The sequence below is a fragment of the Podarcis pityusensis genome (assembly GCF_964106645.2).
Source record: "Podarcis pityusensis genome assembly, chromosome: 2".
NCBI classification, from domain to species: Eukaryota; Metazoa; Chordata; class Lepidosauria; order Squamata; family Lacertidae; genus Podarcis; species Podarcis pityusensis.
In genome coordinates this window covers 71241951-71263697 of record NC_138029.1, presented here as the reverse complement: position 1 = coordinate 71263697, position 21747 = coordinate 71241951, and the positions used below count along the sequence as shown (strand labels likewise).

Here is a 21747-nt window from a genome sequence, read left to right as displayed (position 1 = left end):
AGAGAGATTCACTGTTTTCAGCACCTTAGCTGTGCAAACAAAGTTGCCACCTATTCAAGTTTGCCACTTCATTGGCAGATACTTTTTTTGGGTCTTAGCTCAGTTGTGCAAGCTAATGGCAAAGCTAAATCTGCTTAAAGGAATTAACATGTATTTGGTGTTTCACCTTTCATAGCACTCCAGACTTGTCCCTGGCACAATGCTATTAAATATCTGATGCATTGTTTAAGGCCAAGGGTTGGCCTAGTTGAAATGGGTTTGCTTGTCATCTGATGTAAAACAGTGTTGCCCTATGAGAGGCAGGGGAAAGCATGGATGGAATTTCAAACTGGGATAAAGGGTGTTTTATCTGTCTTATTTTATCTGTTAGTTTTTAATTCACACAGATGGAGAAGATGGTTTTGGTTAAGTCAGGAATGGGGAACCTGAAACCATGCTCTCCTACCCCCCAACTGTCATCATATGCAATGTCAGGTTTGGAATAGGTAAAGATGTGGCTGCAAAGGAACCATCCGGAGCCTGTCAGTTGTGCCTTGGCAAATGGGGGTTGCTGATTGATACTGACAGCCTGTTGCCCATTTGCAGGCGCAATTTGGATTCAAAGCTCACCTGTAAATGGACATTTCCTTTGCAGACAGAAATTAGGTCTGAAGTGCTGGGATGCAATAAAGAAATCACAACACTTGGATGAATGTGGCCCTCTGACTCAAAGTAATTGCAGAATTCACCTGGTGGGAAAAGGTTTAACTTAATGCAAATCTACCCTCACTTGCAGTTAACAGGTGTTCCGGTTTGAAAAGATTGTTATCATAGAGAAATGATCAGCATAATCATTTGTGAATGCATTTTATCATAGACCAAGGTTCCTACTGATATAGGCTCTTGAATAGAACAGCTACTTGGTACTGGTAATTTTAAAAGGGACTGTTATGAATCCCATGCTCACATGTGTAATGCTAAGTTGTAGCTGTTAAAGAAAGTGCTAAGGAAACTTAGAGCATAACAAAATCCTTCTGTGCAGCTCTTTTGGTTTATTGTTTATTTGGCTTGTCCTTCATTGTCTGTAGGCTGGTCTCTGCACATTTGCATTATGACTGTGCAAAGAGAAGCAGGGGGACAAGGAGAGATAACAAGGACAGGCCAAATTGATCTGTCATTTCAAGCAACATGCTGTAGCTCCTCCTGCCAAGTAACTCAAGAGAATGTGCAAACATTCAAATAGCAGCATGGCAACAATGAGGGGCAAGAGACACATTAACACACTATTTGAATCCTTCAGGAGTAAATTTAGTAACTTTGCTATGAAAAAACCTGGAAGTAGAGTCTCAGCTAGAAACAACACTCTTTATAAGAGGCATGCTGTATCCTCTATTTGCTGTATATACTAAGACATATGGAAAAACATTTAGGTAGGTAGCCGTGTTGGTCTGACGCAGTCAAAATATATATAAAAATAAAAAAATGTCCAGTAGCATCTTAGAGACCAACTAAGTTTGTTCTTGGTATAAGCTTTCATGTGCAAGAAGTGTGCATGCACACGAAAGCTTATACCAAGAACAAACTTAGTTGGTCTCTAAGGAAAAACATTTGATAGAGATATAGCCTTAGCAGCATTGGCTGAAATTCTGTGTACACTTGGGAGTAAGTCTCACTGAATTCACTGGGGTCATCTTTCAAGTAAACATTTTAAGTGATTTATGAGATGATCTTATCAAAACTGATTTATTAATCTCCATATTTTTGCTGATTAAGTACTATGATATAGTATTAGCTATATAGGCAACAGCATAGGCTGAAGTCATATGATTTAGCTGCCTTACGGAAGCTAGCTCTGAGTGTGTCTGGGAACCTCATGCAAACTGCTTTGAGTTCTATGGAAGAAAGACAGGCTGTAAATGAAATAAATAAATGAAACAGGGCTGCCTAAGTTCATCTTGCCTCACTTGTAGAAGTAAAATTGGTATATTGGAGGTAATACCTGGTTGTTCCTTGCTGACTTGGCCTTTTACTCATTCTCATAGGGATAGTGAACAGCAAACTCCTGAATGATTATCTGCATCGCATCTTTCCCATTGCTGATGGAACTCAGCCTACTGCTGCATATAGGTACTGGACTTCTGATTCACTGAAGAGCAAGCAAAGTTGTATTGTGGTGTTACTTTAATGGTACTGCTTAGGAACACAGCTGAATGCTGACCCTAGATGAGACAAAAGTTTCATTTTGTTGCTGAAGTGTTTATGTGGTATAAAGCTGATGGGCCTTTCAGACAGTAGAACTTGCATGCCTTAGTTTTGAAGGTATGTATGAGAGGCCAGGGGTGTGGCAATTACTGATCTAAATGATAATTTCTGTAAATCTGGCTAAATGGCACTTACAAATGGCAAATAATGATGAAAGCTGAATGTCTTTAAACATCTGTACACTATTTAAGAAATATTTAATGCTGTAGTTGTAACTTCACTTACCTGGGAGAAAGTCTTATTGAATTCAATTTGACTTGCTTCTGAGTAGACATGGTTAGGATTACACTGTTAGATTATTAAACACTTAAAAATGACTGACACATGTCCACTATTAATTTAAATGAATGTGTCTCAATATGTTATGATTATATTATGAAAACTAGTTTCAAGTACTTCTCATGTGAAATGATGATGTTAGCTTTCTTTGATTATTTTTTCATTTCCTTTGTGTGATTGTGATTTTAAAAATTGCTTTACACTTGTTCCTTGCCAGTTATGTATAATCCTCCTGAATCAAATAAGAAATCACAAAACAAGGCCTTTAGCAAAGTCCTCTAATTGCATTTTCTTGTACACATTGGAATCCTCGTATTGAGACCTCTCATGTGAATGTTGCTCTGGAAAAACGCCTGTTGTATGTTTGTATTTAAAGATCTGCTGGGGTCAAATTCCGCCCACTATATACTTAGCTTCTGAACTCACAACTGAGTTGTCAGTGCTACTAAAAATAACCTTCATCCCTTTTTCCTTCTGATGAGTAGCAGTTACCAGGAGGAGGAGGAGGAATAGAGTTGTTTCTTGTTGCTTTGCCACAGCTTCCCCAGTGTACTGTTGGAATGCTCCAATTCATCATTCTACCTTTTTTGGGGGGTGGGGGGGTGTCAAAACTTTCAGCATTAAGTTCCTTTGGTTTATTCTTTAAAAGCTGAAAAAGGAGCTTAGATTAATTCATAGCTCCTGTTGGATTTAGGGGTTCTGCTGCATAAGCCTCAACGCATGGTGATCCACCAACCTAATGCAAACCACCAGCCACGTGTAGCAGCCAACAGCAGCGCTCTTTTTTCTGTCTGCCTGGAACTGTAAAAACATAGCAGTGTTAAGAAGCTGAAAGGACACAGGCCCTGGCTGGTGGGTTTTATTTGTCTTAGTCACAAATTGTGCATGTCTGCTTCACTACAGCAGTCCAATAGGAAGCCATAAAGAATCTTGGCAGTTGGGATTTGAATACTCTATAGCGTTGTGTTCAAAATTTACACTAGAAGGAAAGAGTTGCAAAATAATTAATTTGTTCATGTTGGTGAACACCAGAGTGTGTCTCTGAGAATCCATGACGTCATTTTCTCTATAGAAGCTATTTTTATTTGTCTAATATTTTAGTTTCTGGTCCTTTCAAGTAGTTGTGTCTCTGGGCTATTTTATCTATTAAACATACCATGTAGCTTTATTAAATAAATAGTTTATGGAGGATCGTGCTGAAGTAGTGAAGAAACTCTGGTTAACAATTCATGTGAGTCTCTCCATGGGGAATTATATAAAAACTGTTGAAGGATACTTCACTTTATTTCTAGAAAGCACCTCTCCTTTCAAAACCTACAAGAACACGTAGAACGATTGCTGGCAGAAGATGCTGTCTCAGAAGATGGTCAAGGTAAATAGATACAATGTCTGCCATAAGTGTCAGCTCCAAGGGGCCGAGCGACTTTGTGCCCCCATTGTTTGTTTTTTGAGGGGGCCGGGCCCCCAATGTTCAGCAGGAGGAGGAGGGTGAACATAGAGCCAGGTGCAGTGCAGCTTCAGTGGCCTGTGGTGGCTCCTCCTCCTCCTCCTGCTGTATGGGGAAGGGACGGGAGAAGCAGCCTATACTGGAGCCAAGCATGGCATAGCTCAGTGGTCATTGGTTGCTGCTGCTGCTACCGCCACTAGCTGGGAGCGGCTTCCCCCATCTTTACCTTGCATGGCAGAGGGAAGGGGAGGACAGAGGCTGTGCTGCCACCATGTTTGGCTCCATTCCCTGGCTCCTTGTGACCTTGCATGTGTGACGTCATGACATTGCACCGGGGCTGATGCCTCTGGTGTCTGCTCATTTTGCAATTGCCTTAAGAGAAAGCAGAATAGCATATTATGGGGACTTTCCACCTAAACCTAGTTCCCTTCTTGGTGGTCTTTTTTTCTTAAAAAATGTATTTTTATTAAGTTTTATCAGATAAACATAATATCTATTTTGGGAAAAGAAATGGCCAACTACACAGAAGGTTTGCAGTATATCAGCCTGTTTGATGTTGAGAGCAGTATTCATTGAAACAGTTTGATTCAACCAAGCACAGTTCTCCATAGAGTCCCATGTGTGGAGGGTAGGTGACATGGGTCTTTCAACGATAACACATATTCAGTATTTTTTCTATTTAATGTGTGTCATTGTCAAAAGACACATGTCACCTACCCTCCACACATGGGATTCTATGGAGAACTGTGCTTGGATGTATGAAATGTCTCTATCTTTGGGGAACTTCCTCTGTGTTCAGGAGAAGAAAAATAACCATATAATATCCTAACTGATGCTTGTGCCTCTTTCTTTTGCCATAAAACTGAACACAGAGTTGCCTCATCTCAGTTACTCTACCTCTTATGTTGTTGCTTCACAAATATTTCTCATTGTCATTCCTTCAACTTTCATTTCAGATCAGGGGGTAGAGGGCAGGCTTGGCCCTTCAACTGTGGTGTTGGATCACACCAGTGGTTTTGAAGGGCTCCTGTTGGTGGATGATGACCTACTTGGGGTGAGTGTGAGGTAAACGCTGTGAATGGGCTGACTTGTCACTGGGGACTCTAGGTCGCTCTTTAAAGTCTGTGCTGGTGTTTTCTCACTTCATTTTTTGTTCTTTGTATGTCCTCACTCTCCTTTTGCTTTTGGGCTTAGGTAACACTGGTTCCCTGCTAATATTGGCTAATAAGCTGAGTGTGCATTTCCTATCTGCTGCCACTCCTCTTTCTGGAGCGAATCCCCTTCCTCACCATTAAGCAGCTTGTCAGCAGTTATGTCAACTGTGATGAAGGTTAACTAAGCTTACCATTTAACTATAATCTGAGACTGCAGTTTGAGATTCTAATTTAAGGCAAACATTAATTGCTAATGTTGCTGACAAACTATTTAACTGAGGTTAATGGGAAAATTTCGTCTAGGGAGTAAAGGTGATATGTGGAGAGACTGCATGTTTAAGAAAATATTTCCTATTTATTAACTGTGGTCAACATAGAGCCACTATCACGCCGTCATTGGTTTGATGTTAATAGAAAATGTGTTTTATGCTAGAGTTGCTGATAGGGTCTCTCCCTTTTGATAACACTTGTCAGGTCTTCATTATAACCTTCCCTTTTGGTTGCTGTGATAGCATGGTTCTTAAGTTTTGAGTTCAGGTGGTTCCTTGGTGCTTGGGAGAGCTGCTGGTGGTTCCCAGATTCAGGAATTAGGTACACAACTTTTTTGGATGGAGTTGCATTCTCCCTTAAGGATCAGATATGTAGTCTAGGGGTAGTTCTTGATATCCAGGTGGCCACAGTGGTGTGAAGTGCCTTATTCCTGCTCCATCTGGTTCTCTAGCTGCTCTGTGTAGGACACAGTTCTATGAGCACAGTTGTAATGCAGAATGAGGCTGTGGACGTTTTGAAGAGCTGTACTGCCTGTGATCATATAGCACCAAATTTGAAGCATTTGCACTGGCTTTCTATGTGTCACTGAGCCCAATTCTAGATGTTGACTGATATATAAAGCCCTGAACAGCTAGGAACTCAGCTATCTGAAACAGCACCTGTCCCTGTACTTTTCTGCCTGTGAGGTGAGATGTGCTGGAGACACATTGTTAGTTGTGTGCTATCACCAACTGAACTCTAGTTGCCCAGGACTCAGAATAGGATCTTCTCCCTGGTGGCATCCTGGTTGAGGAACTTTCTCCCCTCTGGAATCAGGTAGGCATCAAATCAGGTTTTTGATGTTGGGTAAATATGTTTCTCTTTTGTCAATCCTATGACTAACAGCACAAATCTATATGTTTTATACTGCTGTCAGATAAAGTGACTTATATACTGAATTTTAAATGAGGCATGATACAGCAATGTACATGTTTTTGGATAGTTTTATATAACTTGATCTGTTTTAAGCAGCCCTTATAGTTTGCGGTGAAGGTTGGGATGTACATGTTATAAACAAATAAATAAAATGTTTTAATAACCCCACTATGCTTTGAAGTCTTAAATTTCTTACTTCTCTGTAGTTTGCATTGCACAACTCACTCTTTTATTATGCCTCTATGTATCTTGCTGCCCACCTGTTAACACTCAGCTTAAGTGTTCAGTTTTAAACACTGCCTACATATTCTTTGTTGTCCTCTATTGGTCTTTAAAGGTTTGTTTCTGGTAATTGCTGTCTTCCTTCTCCCCCTCTGCTTCAACCCCCACTAGAGAATTAATTTCTACTTGTCTATGTTCTACTGTTAATATGTTTGTGTACTGGGTTAATAGAGGTTTGCTTTGAATGTTTTTTCTTGTCAACATGTCTCACTGTGTTCCAGTTCTCAGCTGAGACAGGAAGGATAGAACCAGCTTTGCCCTGAACTTACCAGTGGCTGTTGTTATGCACTACCTAGCTACCAATCCTATGGCTGAGTGCCTATGGCTGCCTAACAATATAGGAAGTGCCTTTAGTGCTGTTGGCGCTGCTGTCAGTTTTTATAGTCATTATGTACTGAAACAGTGTGTTGTCCCATCTGTGATCACTCCTTGATCATTCCTTTTGGCACTCTCTTTCTTGGTCTTGCTGCTTCTGACAAATCTTTGGACACACTCTCCTGCAGCCCATCTGGTTCCTGCAGTTGGCCTGCCCCAGGCTTTTATTCCATGCTGATCCCCTCCACAACTTGACCAAGCAGCTCATTGGGCCAGTAATGGGGTCAGCACAGGTTGTGACTTCTTCAAAGCCAGTTTTCTGTTTTTGGCACTGGGTGTTTCGTCTAGGAGAAATGGAATCAGGAAGCCATTATGTGGGCATGCTTGTTGTTAGATCTGTGTTTGGTGTAATTGCAGACCTGATTTTTGTGTGCGCCCAATCCTGGTGTAAAACGAGAGCAACCTATTGTGGAAGTTCTATGATTTGATTAATTGAAAGTGACCTAATACTTTCTTTAACTGATTTACTTACCCCGCCGCCAACACACACACATTTGTGAGATGTAATGAAACCCTTGATAATGGAAAACACACAATCATGGTGTGTGACTGTCTTCCTCCTTTGTTTCCCAATTCAGGTAATTGGACATAGTAACTTTGGCTCTATCAGGGCTACTACCTGTGTGTATAAAGGTAAGGACTAGAAAAAATATGCACTAACCCATGGTACTGGTCCAAGTGGCATAATGTGTGCTGCTAGTGAACAGCAACTTGAGATGAGAATTTATTAACAATGAGATTTAAACAAATTCCTGACTTTAATTTTGGGGCCACATTCGTTTCAGGTATTTGCAGAAAATGTCAGACACTGGACATGCCACCCAGACAGCTTTTTGTTGTAGGGTAGTGTGATACTAAACAAATCAATCAGGGGTTTTGGAAAAATGAATTCATCCTTTTGAACTCTTCTGGCTGCCAAACCTTCGGACTATTCTAGTTTTATATGTTAATAGCATTTAACAGAGAATTTTTCATTTGACACATTTGCTGCTATATTTTCTTTTAGGAAAATGGATCTATGAGGTGCTGATTTCATCCCAAGGCCTTATGCAAATTGGTTGGTGCACTCTCAATTGCCGATTCAATCAAGAGGTAATGCAAGAGCATATTTATTTATTTATTTATTTATTTTCTTACTTATTGTATTTACATTTAGACATCACTCTTTACCTGAAGTTCCAAGGCTGGAAATCCCAGAAATTACCTGTGGCCCCTTGTTAGACTACTATTCCCATCATCCCATGTTATCTAGGTCTGATGGGAACTGAAATCTTGACAATATCTGTATAATCTGGTTCTTTGGAATAGGGAACCTGTAATTCCTTTTCATAACTCGTGTTCTACTTAAGTTGGATATAGTAGTGGACCTAATTACTAGTGTATATACTTACCAGAAATGGGCATGGATGCTTGGTATATTACAAGGTGTGACTGGAAAGTAGGGTGAATCACTCCTGTATGCGATAATAGGAACTGCCGGATTCACAGAGACACGTGGGAGACGTTGGTCCATATCTCAGCTAACATATGCGCACATGTCTCAGCATTTGTTGACAGGCCTACGTTGATGCGGTAGCGTTTAGTAGCAGTGCAATGTGATTGAAAATGGAGCAGAGAGTCAATATGAAATTCTGTTTCAAATTGGGTAAATTGGCATCAGAAACCCACAAAATGCCCACAATTGTGTACAGAGATGAAGCTGTAACTCGAAAGACAGTGTATGAGTGGTTTAAGCATTTCCATGAAGGGCGGCAAACTATCGAAGAAGACCCGCAATCTGGCAGACCGTCGATGAGCAAAGCGGCGGCAAATGTTGACAGTTCATGAGTTATTGATGTGGGATCGGCGTTTCTCCATCCGAATGATGGCGGAAGAATTGCATATTCCGCATGAAATCATTACTGAGGTTACTGAGCTGTCCTACCTTCTATATTCTCCTAATCTGGCCCCACCGGATTTCTTTCTTTTTCCAAAACTGAAATCTGCACTGAAAGGGCACAGATTTTCCAACATTTCACACATCCAAGCTGCTGTGACGAGGGAACTAAAAGCAGTATGAAAAGAGGACTTCTCCAGAAGTTTCCAACAGTTCTACGAATGTTGTCAACAGTGCATTGTATCAGAGGGGGCCTACTTTGAAGGCCTGTATGTTTGAATATTCTCGCTGTCTGGTTTCCGTGACCATTCACCGAACTGTCCGGTCACACCTTGTATGTTACCCATATGACTGTTTCTCTCAGGTCTGCCTACAAGTTTCTCAGTCCTTTTTGGTATGTCAGTGACAGTGGTTGAATAAGGCATATTATTGGAATGCAAAATCTTAATTGTGATCTTTGGTAAAGGTTTGCTTTTGGTTTTCATGTTGCATAGGAAGGAGTTGGAGACACTCCAGATTCATATGCTTACGATGGGAATCGAGTGCGCAAATGGAATGTAACCACAACCAACTATGGTAAAGTGAGTGTCTGCCCCTAATTGTTTTCTTGCTGTACTAAGCATGTAGTCTGTGTATCTCTGTGAACCACTTCACTTGTTTGAAGAACTAGGAACACAGAAATCTGCCTTACACTGAATCAGATTATTAGTTTATCTGTTTTGGTAATCTCAACACTGACTGTCAATAGCTCTCCAGGTTTTCATAGTCTCCAGTAGAACTGGAGACTCTTATTGGGTGGTGTAGTCAGAATTTATTTGTTATTAAACTTCATGTTTTGTATTTAATTTTATTGTGAAAAACCAATTTCTCTTCCATTGTGCATATTGGCCCACCAGCAGATCGAGTTTTGCCTGTGAGACCATTTTCTCCAATCATGTCCACCTGTCAATCAGTGACATCAGTGCAGGTTATTGCATTGTTGTGGGTACCTGTTCCTAGCAGGTTTAAAGCCCTCACACAGCAGCTGATGAGCAATGGTTAAACCCTGCTCAGTTTGGCTGCGTGCATCTGTCCCTCCTAGGAACAGGTCACACAGCCAAAGGAAGCATCAGGGGGAAATTGGATTTGCTTGCCTTTGAGGTGGTATTCAATGTTTAGCTCTGTTATGCCCTTTAATGTCAGTGGTTCTGCTCTAACTTAAGTTCATGCATTTCATTGAAAGTACTTTGAGTAAGACTTAGTTGAATAGCAACCCCCTTTTTTTTATCCATAACCGGGAAGAAGACTGTTTTATGCAGACATTGGCTCTGATAGAGATTTCTCTCTCGTGCAGTGATGCCTGTATGATGCAGGCTTCTTTCTTCCCTGCCTCCAGTGGGGAGAGAGAGGAGAAAGCAGCACTTTGGTAGCCTTGTGCCTGGACCTTTCCAAAGTGCCAAGCACAGTGCTGGCACCATGTCTTGTGCTGTGAGTCCCCAAGCCTGCAGACTGTTTTGAGACATAGGTTGGACAACCCTCCTGTCAATCATGTGATGTCACATGATACCATATGATTTGGGAGGTGGGTTGTCCCACTCACCTACCTGTCAAAGTTGGCTCATGGGAATCTGGCCTGCGGTACCAAAAAGATCCCATCCGTGATATAGAAAATGGCCATCCTACTGAGTGTGTGCTTGCAAACACATGGCACATCTCATATCCCTTGCCTGCTGTAATATAGAACTAGAATTCTGCATGCTGCAATATGCAACAGAAGGGGGTAGAAAGTTAAAACAATGAATCAGTATGGCAGCAGAACTCTTGACCTGTACAGCTTTTCTTGACTGAATTGGAAGCAATCTCTATATGTTTTAACAGTATCCTAGCAACATTGGTTACATACCCCAAGTCCCATCTAATTATCTTTTCTTTTTTCTGCAGTCTTGGGCAGCAGGAGATATTGTCAGCTGCTTGATAGACCTGGATGAGGGAAGCATTTCTTTCTGCCTGTAAGCACCCTTATAGAACTATGCTAGATGTTGCTAGTCTGCTATATTCTGTCCTCTCAGCTTCTAAGTATATTCATTGAGAGTTTAAACCAAGCTCCACTAAAGAGTAAATAGTTACTTCATTCTCAGTAATCCTCTACTAAAAATGCCTTCAACAAGGTCCTTTGCCTTACAGCATCTAAATTGTTTCATAAAGTTGGAGTGCATCACTTCTGAACAGGAGTTTAGATGCTGATAGGGAATGTTTCCTGGTACAATGTTATTATGGGTGCAAGAAAGATGAATAGAGAAATAAAACTAGATCTACACAAGCAGTAATCAACATGAGTGGTTGTTTTTAACATGACTGTGTGGAGCTGTACAACACAGAAAGCTCTATAGAGCACTTTGAGTCACTGCGTGGAATTCTTAAGCTGAACAGGACCTTGAACAGAGCTCCAGCAATAACAATTCATATTTTTCTAAGTGTCTCTGCAAGAAGTTATTTCCTAAGATCCTCAGGCAAAGCAATGGGAGAATTTTGCACTTGGGGTTCAGAATCTGCTTTTATTTTTATTGACTTGTCATAATACAGAAGACAAGCCGCTAAGCTGTGACTGTTTCTTCCTTTGTGTAATGTCAGATAAATAAGTCTTTTGTGTATAGAATTCTTGGCAAGGTGTGTTAAAACTTTAGGGATTTGTCTCCTTCCCCTCTTTATTTTCTTTTTCAGGAATGGTGTGTCTTTGGGGACTGCTTTTGATAACATCTCACGAGGATCTGGCATGGCCTATTTCCCTGCTATCAGCCTGTCATTCAAGGAATCCGTTGCTTTTAACTTTGGTAGCCGGCCTCTCCGATATCCTTTGACAATAGTTTTAGCCAAACCGTAGAAATATTTTTCCCGAGCAATGTTGGCATCTGAAAAGTATCATTCTCTTCTCAGGCCACAACTATGCTAAACCTTTCCAGCCATCCACTAGTTCTCAGTAACATAATAATAGTTAGGAGAAGTGCTATATAAATACTATATGCTCGACACACTTTATCTCACTTTATCTCAGTAAGCCTAACAATGCCCCCATAAGGCAGATTCCTACTATTCTACTATTATTTTTTATCCTTATTACAATCTGAGAGTGGCTTTGTCTAAGGCCAGTTTGTAGTTATGCTAAGATTTGGACAGGGGGCCTCTAGCTCTGTAGCTGAAGCTCTTCTTGCCAGCATAAATAAAAGTTTGAATCTCATTCTTGTCAATATGTCAGAAATGTTATACTCTCAGGAGGCAGTTTGGATCTCCAGCAGCAGATACTACCTTCTTGAATGATCATCAAGGTGATTATTGGTCAGTGTGAATAAGAAAGACGTCCTGAATGAGAAAGCAGCAATCACCCTTGAATTCCTTTACAATACATGCTGTGCTTGGTACAGATTGCTTTGCAAGGGTGGGACAAGACCTGGAGGCATATGAAATACCAATAAATGTGGCAAGCATTCTAGAAGCTTGGTGTGGTGGATGAAAGCAAGGATTGGCAGCAGAGGAAAGCCTGGGGACTTAGGATCATTCCTTGAAGGAGGGGTAGATTGCCTTCTGTGGTTTTTTCCCCTTAATAATTTCATACATATCCAGTGGAGGGATATCGGCCCTTACAGGACAAACCAGCTGCAGATCTTGCAAAAGCGCAGAAACTGTTGGGGTACCTGAAAAATGTTATTCATACTGGAATAGATGTTACGGTGAGATAATCTTTTCAATGTTATGTTTATTCAGACTTGCCTTGCCAAAAACTGTTTGCACATTGGATTGATTAGGTATGGGGCATTTAATTTCATTTTTCAAATTTTGTCGAGGGCCTTTATTACGTGCTGTTTAGCCAAAGCTCTTCAACTGACTTACAAAGAATAAAAAAATAAAAATACACCAAAAACAAAGCAGTGATAAAATTTGAGCACGATGTAAATCTTAGTCTGTGCTGGGCAGATAATAAGGTTTCCCCTGGTACTAAAAGAAAAAGGAAGAAGATGGTGCCAGGTGAAACCCCCACGGGGTGCTGCAGGAAGAATGTAGTTGGTCAAGGGAGCCATGGACTCAAAAAGGTTGAAAACCTCTGGCCTAACTGATGCCAAATCTTGCAATCTTCAAATCCAAGGTGTATCTCAGAATCCCAGTGGCTTCGTCAAGCTTAAGAAACACTCTTGTAGAATTAGGATCTGTTAAAAATGTGTAACCCTGAGTTATGTATTTCAGGAAGGGAAGCTGGTGGAAAAAGAGGCTTCCACGTGGCAACTCCAGGGGGAACCGACTGTTTTAATCACCCTAGCACACATTTTTAATAGTTTTGCTCCCCTCATGGTAAGTTTCCTCCAGTGTTACTTCATGTATTTCAGGATCCTCCACCACTGTTTACAAAGTTACAGATGAGAGTGAACTTCTCCTCCTCACCAGTGAATTCAATTTTTTTTTCCAAATTCTCTGACTTAATAGAGGGTCACACCACTGGAATGTTTAGATCAGTTATTTACATCAGGAGTGGACAACCAGTGGTCCATGATGCCATCCCATTTCCTGAACCCCATCCTTCTGCAAGTTTTAGGCTTGAAGAAAGTCTCCTGTTGATGGCAATAGGAGACAAAAGTCTAATTGTGGTGTTGGGGGGCATTTTCAGAAGAATCCCCATGCATTGCAACCCCCACCAAAAATACACACCCCATCCTGAAATTAAGTTTGAAAGCAGTCTTCCATTGGCACAAATAGGCTCTTTTTAAGCCTAATTGCTGTGGGGGAGAGTGCAGCCAGGGAAAGAGGAGTTAACCATCCTCTCTCAAGCGGCCATCTCCGCAAAGATCACTAGCATCCCTATCTAGCAATTAGGTTTCAAAAAAGCTTTGGTCAGGCCTGATTGCTGGGGGATAAATAGTTTTCTGATGGGAAAGTATAGACACGTGTATTTATGTAGGGGAGCATATAATAGATAGAGTTGAGCAGCTGCATCCACTTGGACCACACCCATTCTTGCTTTGGCTGTGCTCACTGCTGGTATGTAGCCCACAAAGCATTGGCCAAGATGGAATGTGACCCTCGGGATGTAAAAGGCTCCCCACTGACGGGCAGCATTGCTCAGCCGTTAAAGTCAGAAATCTGTGCCATCTCTACCTAGAGACACCAGGGATTGAATGTGGCATCTTTTGCATGCAAAGCATGTGCACTGCCACCGAGCACCAGCATTTCCAACTCCAGTGCTCACATACAGCGAGTGCTGCAGTCTGTCATGTGCATCTGTGCACTTCACTCCTTTTGAGTAGATTAACCAGCAAGCAAAGGATCCCAGCCAGATGGGTGCGGTATAAATAATAAACAACTACTACTACTACTACTACTACTTCATTTATTATTTATTATTATATTATCATTATCATTATCATTAACATCTTTTGCCAGTTTGCTGCTGGGCAGAGTTCAAGGTTCTTCTGTCAATTCACAAAACACTAAATAATTTGGGCCCAAAATACCTTAAGGACTATCTGATCCCTTACGCTCCACCTTGGCCACTGAGATCCTCTGGTGGGGCACTTATTGTGGTTCCCCACAACCACGAGGTTCAGCCAGCCTTTACTATGAACTGAGCCTCTAGTGTGGAAGGCTGTGCCCTGTGGAACTCCCTGCCATTTGAGCTTCGGCAGACATCATTCCTACCTTCTTTTAGAAGTCTAAAAATGGTGTCATTCAGACAGAGCTTTGCACTGTGAGTTTCTTTTTACCAACCATTATTTATTGATTTTTTTTTGCTCTGACTGTAATTTTGTACGATGTGTACTACCTTACTGTATTTTTAAAAAATGGAAACGTAGTTTATAAATAATAAAGAAATAGCAACATTATGAGTGGGGGGGAGTGGCTCTTGGAAACCAGTCAGAAGGTGGATCCTGAGTAAAGGGACATTGTTGCGATGTGGGACAACCTGTCCTTGGAGTTCTCAATGTAGTCTAGGGAAATGGCTGCTGTGAGCCCCCTCAGAGCTGGAGCAGCACAGAGTATTCACTGTTCTTGACTCTGCTGCAGCATCATGATAAAGCTATTCTGTTAAGTCTTCTGCTTTAATAAATTCTTTTCTGCAGTGCAAAGTGTACTTGGTGGAAGATGTGCTCATGAACTTCCTACTCAGCATCCTGGAAGGAGGAGGGTCTGTGGAAGCGCACCCTCTTATACAGCAGTTGTTGGATCTCATGTGGCTTCTCATGGAGGTGAGCTACTGGAGTGCTTTTATTCTCAAGGAAAGAGACCCTTCTTCCTTTCTCCAGAGGAACTCACTGACCCAGTATCTTCTTTCCTATTGAGTAAGAAAGTGTTTCTTTCCTCCCTCAGGATTATGAAGTACATGAATGCCTCAAGCAGCTGCTGATGTCCCTGCTCAGGGCATACCGCTTCTCTCCCATTGTTCCTGATCTAGGCTTACAGGTGAGTATTATTCTGTTGAACACCGGTCGAAACCCTTAAGAACAAAGTTCATGCAGTGAGAGGGGAGCTGCTTTGGCTGACTGGTTACAGCTTTGCAAATGTTGTAAAGACATTTTAAATATGCTGTTTTAAGAGCTCTTCCTCATGTATCACTGCAGCTTATCTTGATTTCCCTTTTTTCTTCTTCTCTATCCAGATTCACTACCTCCGTCTCACTATTGCTATCCTGAAGCATGAGAAATCCAGGAAGTACCTGCTTCACAATGTCCTGTATCCTTTTTTATTTTTAAAAAAACACAATATTTTTCACGTACATCCAAATCTCCTGATGGTACAAACTTGCTTAGACAGACAAAAAGATTCATGTGTAGGCCCTACAGAAACATCACCCTGTAACAGGACGTGGTTTCTTTTTTTCCTGTGGCTGCACACACCTGCAGCTAAATTTAAGAGGCCCTAGTCGCTTCTATATCTTAGTGTTGCTATTTCCTTACTACCAGATGCAGCTCAGGTGCGCCTCTGCACAAATTGGAGAGGAAGGGTTTGACCAAGGCAAAATGGCTGCATCTTCACTGTGAGGTCCTTGAGATCACACTTTACTGTATCACCCATTCTTTGCATACATTCAGATTCAGTTTCTTTCACTTTCAGGGAAAAATATAACTGTGATAACATGGCCTGTATTCTGTGCCATGAGACCAGAGAGAGGCAGCCAGACTAGCCAAAATAACCTCTGCTTCTTGTTAACTTCACCACTGCCACCACCTTTTTTTGCCTACTCTGTATTGCCTGCTCTGACTAGCAGTGGCTGTCAGGCAGAGAGGGTCTTTTCCATCACCTGCTGCCTGATATTTTAACTGGCAATGCCAGGGATTGAACCCGAGTCCTTCTGCAGGCAAGTGCATGTTGTGCCATGGAGCTGGGGTCTCTCCCTTAATATTCAAATCTGATCCCAGTGTTCCCCGAAAGTAGACTGGCTGCATTCATGGAACAGCCAGCATGCCCAGAGGATTATTTTTCACTTATTCTCTCTTCCAACACTATACATCTACCTGGCCTACCCTGCTAGATAAATGCTCTGTTCATTGACAGTAGTTAAATAACATCTATGTATGAGCTGATCATTATTCCTTTGCTTCCCTTCCCCATGTGCCTTTTGTAATTATCCCAGTTATTTGGAAGGGTGTGGCTTCTGTCTCAGTAGCATCACTCAAGACCGACCATAATAGCACAAATTCTATAACAGCTTTGAGAACATACACAAGGTGGTCTCAGCAGCAGATTGCTAACATGGGGGAAGTGGGGTGGATAGCTGCTTCAATGTCCCCATGCATTGGAAGCTGATGAAAATAAGCAAAAAGTTGCAGAAGTTCCTTTCGCAGTTTTTCACCTCTTCTTTCATTCCCCCCAAATACCCTCCTTGCTGCACGATACAGTCATTACAGCTTCCAAGTACCCTATGGAGTTGACTTGTTTTCAGGAAATCTAATTTTTTTCACATGGTCCTGTGTGTGGAGTTATTCTTAACTTATTGCAGGGATGCTGCTTGTGACATAGATCCCACAGGTGCATCTATATGAACTACCACACAACTCCCTTAACTCTCTGCAGATTTGATGTGCTCCGCTCAGTTGTGTTTTTTTACATCAAGAGTCCTTTGCGTGTGGAGGAGGCTGGTTTACAGGAGCTCATTCCCACCACTTGGTGGCCAAACCGCTTCAACAAAGAGGTGAGGAATATGGCACCCACTGCTGGTAGATTTAAGGGCTGTCCTAGCTTAACTGCAGAGATGTTGGCTTTATCTAGGTGTTTTTCTGCACATAATAGGTTATGCAAATAACCATTTGTTTAGCACCTTTATACAGCTGCATTCTGTGTTTGCATTCATGAGCATTTGCAGCCCTTCCTGTCCATCCTTTTTGGCTTCTGCTAACAACTCTGTTAACCTCGTATCTTTTAAACACAGGGCAAAGAAAGTAAAGAGATAAAAGATGAGACTGCTGAGGAGAGACTGAGGAGGCGAGCGTATGAAAGAGGATGCCAGCGGCTCAAGAAACGCATTGAAGGTCTGAGGATGGGATAGTGGCGTTCAAAATCTCATGGGCAATTTAGAATATGGCATGAAGCCATATTGATCAGTGCAGAGAATGGAGAAATAATTGCATGCCACGATTAATTAATTTATCGCATTTGTATACTGCCTTTTGTGCCAAGACACCCACATTTGAAATATTTGAATAAACAAATGCTGGAAAATATTAGCTGGGCAGTGCTGTGTTACAGGTGCCATTGGCCTGCTTGCAAATGTAGGTGCCTGCTTGCAAATGCAATACTAGTAACTTCATTTAGAAACAGCACTAAGTTTTCCGCTGATAATGTTTTTACCTCCTGTCATGCCAAAGACTGTCCAGAGCCACTTGGGGACTGTAGCTCAACAAACTGATGTGTATAATAATTTGGGAAAGTCAGTTTCTTCTTGGGAGTTTCTCTGCAAGGCTTGAATATGGCCACTGTCAGTTTCTCTGTAGCAATGTGGTGGTGGCTGCTGCCCGACGCAGTGTATATCATTACTGTTCTGTTTATTCTTAGTGGTGGAGGAACTCCAAGTGCAGATACTGAAGTTGCTGTTGAACAATAAAGACCATGGTGGGGTAAGTATGCTTGCATCTGCAGAGTATTTAAGTCACACTAGAGAGCAGCTTGCTTTTTGAGGTTGTCATGTATCCTCAAAGGGCCTTGCCTGCATCTCACCATAAAACAAGATTTAGTCACCTGAAAACTGAGGCCCCATATATCTGGAAGACTGTCTCCTTCCGTACAAACCTCTTTTGTTTGTTAAGATTGGCACTTGGAAGTTCAGGAGGTGGAAACCCGGGAGAGGGCATTCTCCGTGGCAGCCCCTGAGCCGTGGAATTTCTTCCCTGCAGAGATGTGTCTGACACTCTTTATTATATAACTTTCGTCATATGTTGAAGACTCAACACTTTACCCTGGCATCTAGCACCTAAATTATATATTCTGTTGTACCCACTGTCTTCTTCTGATTGTAAATTGTCTTGCCTTTTACATTGTTATAATGCAATATAAATCAGTCCTGGTACCTTCTGGTGATGGGTGGGAAAGAAGTATAATAAATAATCATTGTAATAGTAACAAATGAATACCACATTCATTTCTGATAGCCTGGTATTAAAGGTGGTGAGGAGGCTCAAACTATTGTACACTAGAAGCTGTTTGCTCAGATTAAGCTATTAGCAGCTTATCTTCTCTACTGGGTACAATGCTAAACCTGACAACATTGTTTATTGGATACAGGGCACACAGGCTAATGACTTCTGCCCAGTACCCTGGCATCTCATGAGTCTGTGTGAAATGATAATGCTGAGAATATGAGTGGAATTTCTAAGAGCTAATGCGGTTAGGTGGGACTCCTAATAAAAGCCTAGATAAATCATTTAAGAACATCTCCTTTGCACTGGCGACCAAATGATGGCAGTGTGGAACTGTACATATCCTGAATGGACTTCTTGATTAGGGAACTGGAGTTCTGTACAGCAGCCAAAAGAGCTAGTAATGGAGGCGAGCAGGGCATTCATACAAGGTGACTTCTCTGAGGATAGGCAGCCAAAGAACACTGCTATGTAACTTGACTTAGGATAGGTTTCATGCATGTGTGTGCAGTATATCACACTCTCCTCATCACTAAATGACTCACAACTGATCATGTGAGCTGCCTCCATTGAAGAGCAATTTTCTTTGAAGTAATGACGGGTGACTTATTTATTTAGGATATTTGTAAATCACCAGACTTCTAGAGGAGCTGGGGGTTGTATACAACAAGAAGCACAAAACAACACACATCAACCATCCCAAAAACCCCCACAAAGCATCTAGAATATAAAGAATTTAATAACAAAATCAGTTTGAAACCCATACTGTTACTGCTTAAGAATTCAGCCTCTCAGTTTTAAACAGTAAATACTTGGGTAAATAAAAATGTCTTCCGTTGATGTTTCAAGACCAATCATGTGAGGTGGATCTCTTTAACTCAAAAACACAAGTGCAACAGTGCTCCAGTTGATGTCACCCCAAAGCAGGCTGCATTATGAAGTGTGTATCCTAATGAAAAGGTTCGTGTGTGGTTCTTGGTCTGTGATGGCCATCACTTGATGTTGCAGCTCTTGAGAATTCTTTTTAAAAAAATCGATTTATATAATGCCTATGTGGCCCAGTAGAATGCACAGGGCAGCTCATAATGAAACAGGCAGTAATAAGTAATAACAAAACCAGATATGCAATTCAAACTGAACTCCAATTTATTTTAAAACAGCCATTTGAAACAAGACAGCAGTAGACAGCATTTCCCTCAGCTTAGTGCAAGTCTAGCAAGTTATGAGAATACATGTACAGTGGTACCCCGCAAGACGAATGCCTCGCAAGACGGAAAACCTGCAAGACGAAAGGGTTTTCTGTTTTGGAGGCGCTTCGCAAGACGAATTTCCCTATGGGCTTGCTTCGCAAGACGAAAGCCCATAGGGAAATCTCCGGGGACCTCTTTTAAATGCTGGTGGTGGGGAGCAAAGCCTTTCCCCCCCTCCGGCCTTCAGAAGAGGTCCAGGAAGGCCGGCGGGGGCCGAAAGGCTTTGCTCCCCACCGCCAGCATTTTAAAAGCAGTCCGGGATAGCAGGGAAGAGCTTCCCGCTATCGCGGACGGCTTTTGAAGGCAGGCGGGGGGGGGAGCAAAGACTTTCGCCCCCTGCCCGCCTTCAGAAGAGGTCCAGGACCTCTTCTGAAGGCGGGCGGGGGGCGAAAGTCTTTGCTCCCCCCTGCCTGCCTTCCCGGGAGAGCGGAGAAAGGCAGTGCCTTTCTCCGCTGTCCCGGACGGCTTTTGAAGACAGGCGGGGGGGGCAAAGACTTTCGCCCCCTGCCCGCCTTCAGAAGAGGTCCAGGACCTCTTCTGAAGGCGGGCGGGGGGCGAAAGTCTTTGCTCCCCCCTGCCTGCCCTCCCGGGAGAGCTTTTGAAGGCAGGCGGGGGGGGGGGCAAAGACTTTCGCCCCCCGCCCGCCTTCAGAAGAGGTCCAGGACCTCTTCTGAAGGCAGGCGGGGGGCGAAAGTCTTTGTTCCCCCCTGCCTGCCTTCCCGAACGGCTTTTGAAGGCAGGCGGGGGGGGGCAAAGACTTTCGCCCCCCGCCCGCCTTCAGAAGAGGTCCAGGACCTCTTCTGAAGGCGGGCGGGGGGCGAAAGTCTTTGTTCCCCCCGCCTGCCTTCCCGAACGGCTTTTGAAGGCAGGCGGGGGGGGGCAAAGACTTTCGCCCCCGCCCGCCTTCAGAAGAGGTCCAGGACCTCTTCTGAAGGCGGGCGGGGGGCGAAAGTCTTTGCTCCCCCCTGCCTACCTTCCCGGACGGCTTTTGAAGGCAGGCGGGGGGGCCAAAGACTTTCGCCCCCCGCCCGCCTTCAGAAGAGGTCCAGGACCTCTTCTGAAGGCGGGCGGGGGGCAAAAGTCTTTGTCCCCCCCTGCCTGCCTTCCCAGGGGCTTTTACATCGCCCCGGACAGCGGAGAAGTCCTCCGCTGTCCCGGGCGATTTTAAAATGCCGCCCGCCAGCATTTTAAGATCGCCCCGGACAGCGGAGAAGTCCTCCGCTGTCCCGGGGTTTTTTAAAATGCTGGGGGTGGGAAGAAAAGCCCTTGTCCCCCCCCCCCAGCCTTCAGAAGAGGTCGGGGGACAGACTGTCCCCGGACCTGGTCTGAAGGCGGTTTCCTTAGGAACGCATTAATTGATTTTCAATGCATTCCTATGGGAAACCGTGCATCGCAAGACGAAAAACTCGCAAGAAGAAAAAACTTGCGGAACGAATTAATTTCGTCTTGCGAGGCACCACTGTATACACTTGCCTTTAAGGACTTACCTGTAAAGGCAAATTTCACATCAGATGAGCAAGTGATCATAATTCAGGCAAACCCAAGAAATACTGTAATTTTAGGTTGTTCTTTCACCTTGATGGAACTCAACTGACTTTAAACACTGGTTGTTTCAGGGAGGAGCTTCCAGATACATCTTTCTAAATAAGTTCCGCAAGTTTCTTCAGGAAAATGCCAGCAACCGAGGGGTAAGCTGAGAACAGTATCTTCATTCCACTTTGACTTCTGTCACACTTTCTGTTGGAGGGTCTGAAGAAGGACACAATCTTATATCTGTCAGAAGCCGTAGCTGCAGACATGTTTGCAGCTTGGACACTACAGGTGCCTTGTTGAGTGTGTAATGACTTCTTAAATTTTGGGCTGATGGACTCCATGCTACGGTTTGTCCTGTGCAGAAATTGGGAAATTTCCACACATCAATGGCTTACCAAGGTGTCGAGTTCATAGTGAATGATTTCTTTATCAAGGCCCCTCAACTCATGCAATACGAACACACGGTCACTCCTTACATTGTATTCAGTTTGGTTTTGTTATCTGACAATGTCAGTTCTCTTCACTCTGACAG

General features: G+C 42.8%; 1 protein-coding gene across 3 annotated transcripts in view; it reads left to right on the top strand.

Annotated features, from left to right (window-relative positions):
• Positions 1–21747, top strand: part of RNF123 (ring finger protein 123) — a 90015-nt gene that overhangs the window by 5575 nt on the left and 62693 nt on the right. For all 3 annotated transcript variants that reach the window (XM_080993461.1, XM_080993462.1, XM_080993463.1), the window contains exons 3-19: positions 2022–2106; positions 3813–3892; positions 4924–5021; positions 7542–7596; positions 7970–8055; positions 9334–9420; positions 10760–10827; positions 11540–11671; positions 12435–12543; positions 13055–13159; positions 14923–15048; positions 15170–15262; positions 15459–15532; positions 16874–16991; positions 17229–17328; positions 17852–17913; positions 21299–21370. In XM_080993461.1, coding sequence (XP_080849587.1) covers positions 2022–2106; positions 3813–3892; positions 4924–5021; positions 7542–7596; positions 7970–8055; positions 9334–9420; positions 10760–10827; positions 11540–11671; positions 12435–12543; positions 13055–13159; positions 14923–15048; positions 15170–15262; positions 15459–15532; positions 16874–16991; positions 17229–17328; positions 17852–17913; positions 21299–21370 — 1550 coding nt within the window. The remainder of the gene's footprint in view (positions 1–2021; positions 2107–3812; positions 3893–4923; positions 5022–7541; positions 7597–7969; positions 8056–9333; positions 9421–10759; positions 10828–11539; positions 11672–12434; positions 12544–13054; positions 13160–14922; positions 15049–15169; positions 15263–15458; positions 15533–16873; positions 16992–17228; positions 17329–17851; positions 17914–21298; positions 21371–21747) is intronic.